This window comes from Pinus tabuliformis, chromosome 1_1 (assembly GCF_031772625.1).
Source record: "Pinus tabuliformis cultivar Carrire ecotype Pingquan chromosome 1_1, CPIR1, whole genome shotgun sequence".
NCBI lineage: Eukaryota > Viridiplantae > Streptophyta > Pinopsida > Pinales > Pinaceae > Pinus > Pinus tabuliformis.
The window spans coordinates 653,221,116-653,227,901 of record NC_142297.1 but is presented as its reverse complement, the minus strand read 5'-3'; the positions used below and the strand labels follow the sequence as shown (position 1 = coordinate 653,227,901).

The 6,786-nt window shown below is 38.7% G+C and overlaps 1 protein-coding gene across 1 annotated transcript; it reads left to right on the top strand.

Annotated features, from left to right (window-relative positions):
- Positions 1-777: 777 nt before the first annotated feature.
- On the top strand, positions 778-5,605 carry LOC149215085 (disease resistance protein Roq1-like). Its single transcript, XM_089389616.1, has 7 exons — positions 778-968; positions 1,158-1,400; positions 1,501-2,587; positions 2,681-2,959; positions 3,251-4,311; positions 4,682-4,807; positions 5,326-5,605. Exons 1-7 carry the CDS (start codon positions 778-780, stop codon positions 5,603-5,605), a joined length of 3,267 nt encoding a protein of 1,088 aa, XP_089245742.1.
- The last annotated feature ends 1,181 nt before the right edge of the window (positions 5,606-6,786 follow it).

The following is a 6,786-nucleotide window of genomic DNA, read 5'->3' as shown; positions in this document are numbered from 1 at the left end:
TAGGAAAAAATCGGCATATATATATTAAGATATGGATCATGTTACATATAAGACCGTAGTCTTAGAGTATATGGATACATAGCTCCGATATTGCGCCTGTAGAGTATCAGCAGCATGAAAAGGCTATGACCAAACATAAGCTTAGCCATCATTAATTCCATATTAAAGATCCAAAAATTTAACCATCATTAATTCCAAGAAAATAGCAAATATTCATAAGAATAAGAGATTTGAAATATAAATAATTAAATTTGTTCTTTTGAATATATATGTATCTCTAAAGTCACTTTCAACCATTCATATCAAAATGCAAGTAAACCTAATAATCTAGATTTTGAAGCTCATTTTCTGGAATAGTTGTTGAGCTTGAGCCAATTCCAAAAGAATTATTTTGGTCAATAGACTTCATGGTATCATCAAGCATGTCTTCAGCATTGTCTTGTAGCACCTCAAGTGGAAGCTCATCAATTTCGTCATCTTGTGAACCACCAAAATCCCACATTCTCGTGGGTCCAGTGTATATTATATTATATTGTTCACCTTTAATATGGTGTTTTTCTCTCTCGTTTCTTATGTGCGAAACCTCCAAACTTCGTTTCTCGTACCGTTCTCGTTTCCCGTTCCGTTTCTCGTTTCTGGTAACATAGCTTTGGTTATACTGCTGTGGAACACCCATCTCTCTGAGACAAGTCATCCCTCCCTACCAATTTGCAGAGGCAAACAGTTAAACTTTCTATTATCCTCTTTTCTCTTTCTGTTTCTATTCTCCAACTCGCAATGGCTGGGTACCCGCCACCTGCATCCTCCTACCTGCAAATCCACCATCAAATTGAACTGCAGAGTCAGCCCTCTCCCCCTAATCCTCATCTTCATACATCTCTCCCCTCCACGGCTGGTGATCTCGGCAACAACAGTTATGGCTACTATCACGTTTTCATAAGCCATCGTGGTCCAGACGTTAAAAAAACGTTCGCCAGCCATCTCTACCGTCGCTTCCTTTTACATGGATACAGAGTCTTTTTGGACTAGCAAGAATTGCAAGAGGGAGACTGTATAACTTCTCAAATAGAAAGCGCCATTAGAACTGCGTCAGTCCATGTGGCTATCTTCTCTCCCGGATATGCTGAATCGAGCTGGTGTTTGAATGAGCTCCTCAGCCTGTTGGACTCTGGCTCGACCATTATTCCAGTGTTCTACCTTGTGAAGCCTGCTCAGCTTCGGTGGACACTGGGCGATGGAGTGTATGCGGAAGCCCTAAAACGGCTAGCAACGAAGAAAACGTACGATTCTCTAAGCCGAGAAGAGAAGCCGCGATACGATCCCGCCACTATAGAAAGGTGGAGAAATGCTCTTTATCGCGCTGCTGAAATAAGTGGTTTCGAGCTGGAGGCGTGCAATGGGTGAGAACTCTATATACCCTCTTGATACTGTATTATTTTATGAGAGCTCTCTCTGTCGCTGTATTTGTTTCGCTCACTAGTTAAAAATTTGAATAACTAGGGATGAGGGGGAGCTGGTCGACAAAGTCGTTGAGCGTGTGTTAAAATTGGTAAAGAAACAACGCTTCAATGTTGCTGAATATCCAATGGATTTGGATAAAAAGGTCAAAGAGCTCGAAAGCATAGTCGTATCGCAGGGCCAACAAAGTGGAAAACCTCGGGTCGTGGCGATAGTGGGTTTGGGTGGCATCGGCAAAACAACGCTGGCTGAAGAATTTTTCAATAAGAGGAGTTCAAATTACCGAAAATCTTACTTTTTATCCGATGTCAGAGAAAATGCAGCAAGAAGCTCTCTACGTTCCCTGCAAAAAAAAATTCTTCTGGGTTTGACTCAATTGGATCTTCGAATAGAGAGCGTTGGTGAAGACATAGAGGTGCTCAAAGAACAACTCTCATCTTTTCATGCTTTAATAATTTTAGATGATGTAGATAATGTGAATCAGTTGGAGGCACTTTTGCCAATTCAAAATGTTCTGCATTCCGATAGTTTAATCTTGATTACATCTCGGGACAGAGATGTTTTGACAAGGTCAGGAATCGAGGATTCATCAATTTACAATTTAACTGGCATTAATACACAACATTCCACAGATCTCTTTTGCTTGCATGCCTTCAGACAACCCCACGCACTTCAAGGGTTTGAATATCTGGTTGAAAAGTTTGTAGAAGCCTGCGATGGTTTGCCTCTGTCTTTGAAAATGTTTGGTGCACTTCTTTATGGAAAAAATGACCAATTTTATTGGCAATACCAATTGGATAAGCTTCAAGTTCCTACTGAAATACAACAAAGATTTAAAATAAGTTATGACTCTTTGAATAGAGAGGAACAACAGATATTCTCAGACATTGCCTGCTTTTTCATAGGAGAAGACAGGGATATGGCCATAAGAATATGGGATGGTTCAGGTTGGAACGGCTTGTGGGGATTTCAAAGCATACAGAACAAATGTCTCGTGGAATTGACCAGTGAAAAAAGGATAAAGATGCATGATCACCTACGGGATATGGGCAGATATATTGCAGAGTCTTTATTGCCACGTCGTCTTTGGCGTCCAACAGAGTACATTGACTTGTTGCAGCGATCATGTGTAAGTTCTCAAACATTCAAGTCTTTCAACAAATAAAGATTATTTCATCAACATCTGTGTACAGTTTCCAGCTCAGAAATGTCATGGTATCAGAGAAGTCAAGAGCTGTTGGGGAACTTTGTCATGAAGCTTCGAAATAGACTGCACAATCCACGATCTCGTATTACTGGTACAAGGGGGTTTGAACTTCTTGTTACTGAAGGCGATCACTTGAAACGCATTTTGAAGCGGGCGCAATCTCCAAATTTTGTATGGCTCCGCTGGTACGAATGTCCTTGTTCCTTTCTTCCTTCCTGGATGCCCATGAAGAATTTAAGGATTTTACATGTACGAGGGGACAATTTGAAAACATTGTGGCAAGAGGAATCGCAGGTAAATTAGGTTTTTTTACACTATAGTAATTGGCTAGTGATAGTTCATTAAAAGGTTTCCAACGAATTTCAAATGTTGTGTCTGTCTTTCTCTAAATATATTTATACAAGGAAGAGTAGGTTTGCGGATTCCCGAATATTTCTTAATTGGATGGACATTGGTGAGGTCGTCAATTTGACCATGTTTTAGGATTCTGAAATTTGACCATGTTTTAGGATTCTGAAATATTCTAAAAATCAGATATCTATTTCGTTAGGTATCTTAGAATTGAAACGCATACACATTTTGCAGGCACTATTACAGTTGCGGGAGTTACAGTTATTTACTCCGCTTTCGAATATTCCAAACTCTATAGGGCAGCTGAAGCATCTGGAGCGGATTATCCTGAATTATAATGTAGGTGTTAATCTCAAGAAACTGCCAGACGAATTTTGTAATCTGCAGTCGTTGAAGACATTGGTGTTCAAAAAGTGCTCAAAAATGAAGTCGCTGCCAGAATCCTTTGGTAACTTAATAAGCCTTCAACACATCGATCTCTCTGAGTGGTCAGAAATGAAGTCACTCCCAGAATCCTTTGGCAGTTTAAGTAATCTCCAACATATCGATCTGTCTGTATGCCACAACTTGGAAAGGCTTCCAAATTCTTTCGGGAATTTGATTGGGCTTAAATATCTTAATTTGATGGATTGCTCTGCTTTGACAATATCAAGCGAAGCATTTGGAAACATAAGCACGCTTGAGTACATAAGTCTTTCCTTTTGTGAGAAAATTGAAGTATTGCCTCCGCAAGTTGTAAAGCAAAGGTCCCTAGAAAAATTATATTTGTGGGGCACAAACCTGAAAGAATTGCCAAGTGCAATTGGAGACATGAGGTATCTGGAAGTTCTATGGTTAGGAAGCCCCTTTCTGCAAACCCTGCCGGCTTCGCTGGGCGACTTAAGCGAGCTGATGAAGTTGGAGCTCGGGCATTGCAAGAATTTGAGATATTTGCCGGCTTCAGTTGCACTGTTGAGGCAGTTGACCGACTTGAGAGTATTTGATTGTCCGTTACGCAAGCTGCCTTTTAGAAATGTTACAGGAGGAACAGCATCATCAGGAACAGTGAGTAATTTGGACTCTTCCACTGACAACTGCATGCCCCGCCTCCAATACTTGTCACTGTCCAACACAGAATTATCAGAGCTATCATTTGCAGAAGGTGTTTGCCCCAACCTTCAACGTCTCCAGGTCTACTGTTGCGATCATCTGGTAGAGGTTGGAACATTGCCAAACACGCTGGAAGAATTGGAAATAACTCGTTGCCATAATTTAAGGAAGATAGAAGGGCTTTGTAGGCTTGCAAAGCTTCGGAGGTTAGACATTATTGATTTCCTTTTTCCACTCAAAAGGCTTCTTTACGTGGAACAAACTGGTTTAATCTTGGTCCTCATCTTCTCCAATATGGAAGGACGGGGATGATTTATGTTTGTCTCTTTCTCTGCATCTCATTTGGTGTTCGGCTGTTAATAATCTTGCTGGTAAAGGTATCAAGCAATCAGGTACAAAAGATGCGCTGGTATGGTCTATGCAGAATTCTACACAGCCTATTCGTGTCAAGGACCTATATGCAGCTTTTTCATCTGGCCTTTCCCCGCTCTCCGCTCCCATCTTTCCTCCCAAATTATGGAAAGCCTCGTGTCCGCTCAAGATGATTTTATTTTCATGGTTGATCTTTTCTAACAGGAACCTCACATGGGAGGTCCTTCAAAGGAAGGGATGGCTGGGTCCGGGCAGATGTCCAATGTGTTGTCTGGCCGCTGAAACAAATGCCCACATGTTCTTTCAGTGTGCTGCATCGTCTCAAATCTGGTATGATCTGTCATTATCTCATGGTTTTCCTCACCGGGTTTTCTCATCTGTACAGGAGGGCTTCAAATGGTGGAGCGAACAGCGACCAGCTTGGCGATCAGTATTCATCCTTACATGCTGGTTTTTGTGGAAATAGAGAAATGTTCGCATCTTTCAAGAGTCCAGGGTGCCCCTTGCCTCTGTCCTGGTTCACATTTTCGCTTTCCTCGACTCTGCTGGTTAACCTCCAGCCATGGTTTATGCCAATTTTTCCTTTATCGTTTCTTTTTCGGTTTATGTGGATCATTTTTCTCTTTTGATCTTCCTCTCTATTTTTGGATGGTCTTTATATATTGTTTCTAAATGATGATATATCTGTAAGCTATCTGGACAGTCATTTTTTGTGGAGTTTCATATTAATCTGCAGTATCAGATCTATCTGTCTTAGTTCCAGGATGGGACGGTCATGTTATGTAACAGAACTTTATATTCTCTTAATATAATCCATGATGTTTTTCTCTCTGAAAAAAAAACATTAGCTGGTGCAAAGAAATAAAGCTGCCGCCGAGTATTGAAACGTTGGTATCTTTGGAAGCGTTGCGGGCATCTCGATGTGTAAAACTGAAAAACTTAAGGAACTTGGCGCAGCTAACAAAGCTTCGACTACTTGATGTTTGCCAATGTTCTGAGATAGAAGAGCTAGAGGGTGTTGAGCATTGCAAATCGTTGGAGAGGCTTAATGCGGTTGGATGTCCCAAACTGCAATGGGGTGGAGCATTAGAACAGCTACAACGACAACTGAAGGATCTTAAGATATGAAAACTTACTAAATTCATGAGGGGGAAGGTAAGATGAAATCAATAATGAATTCTTATCAATTGTCAATATATGAATATCGATATTGAGTTCTGGTCAGTTGTAAATTAAGAATTATATATTTGTTTCTTTGGAAGGGCCATACTTAATATTGGATGAAAGCATGAATTAGATACTATCACCAAATTATGTAACCTGTTGGTAATTAAACTCAGACACCTCATTAGAATATACTGTTTATTTATGAATTGAATTTGTTATACAAACATAGAACAAAGCCACTGCCACTTAAATGAAAAATATATGGAGCAATTCATAGCATTAAATTAATGTATTTTCAATTGCGTATTTAAATCAGTAATGTAGAAAAGTTCTCTATGATTCAATTCCTAATAAGTAGATTATTCGCTTTGTGGTAGAGGTAAGTCGTAAGAATTAAATGAGTATTTTTTAAACTGTTTCTGACTAACTAGATTATTTACTGTGTTCTTAATATTTACTGTTTAGTCATAGGTTATCATGCACACTTCTACCTTAAGGCGTTACCTGAGAGCTAAGGGTTGTGGATTGGGTACATCCAACCATTTTACCTTTTCGAAGAGAAAGGACAAAGTCAGTGGAACTGAACATATGCGTCGAGATCCATTATATTGAATGAATGTATTTTAAAGTCTTTTAAATAATAAAGTTGTTGAACGCCTATTGTATATAGAGTTGTTGAGTTGTTAATAAGTATTCAAAACTTTCGACTTAGTTATCGGAGAATCCACAGTAAGAATTATTTTTTTCCAATGTTCCAAATCTTAATTGGATCCATCATCAAGATCCATATTATACGCACCCATTAAATGAATGTATTTTTTAATATTTTAATTGAAAAAGCAATGCTGTCAAATTGAGGCGCTCCATTTTGGATCATGATTTTTTCACTAGAATCTGGTGAATTTGTTTTTACGATTTTTTTTTTTATTATTTTAAATAGACTGTTGCAGTGTTTAAATTGCTAATTTGCTAATTTTTTTTTATAGTAAAAATAAATTCAGTATCATCAAAATTATCTTAAAATCATGCCAGGATTTCTATTATTTTATGATGAAATTGTGATCAGTTTAAACTAGGCTACAAAGTAAATTAAAATATATTTACTGTTTGTAAAGTTGGCTGTTAATTATTAAAAAAATATT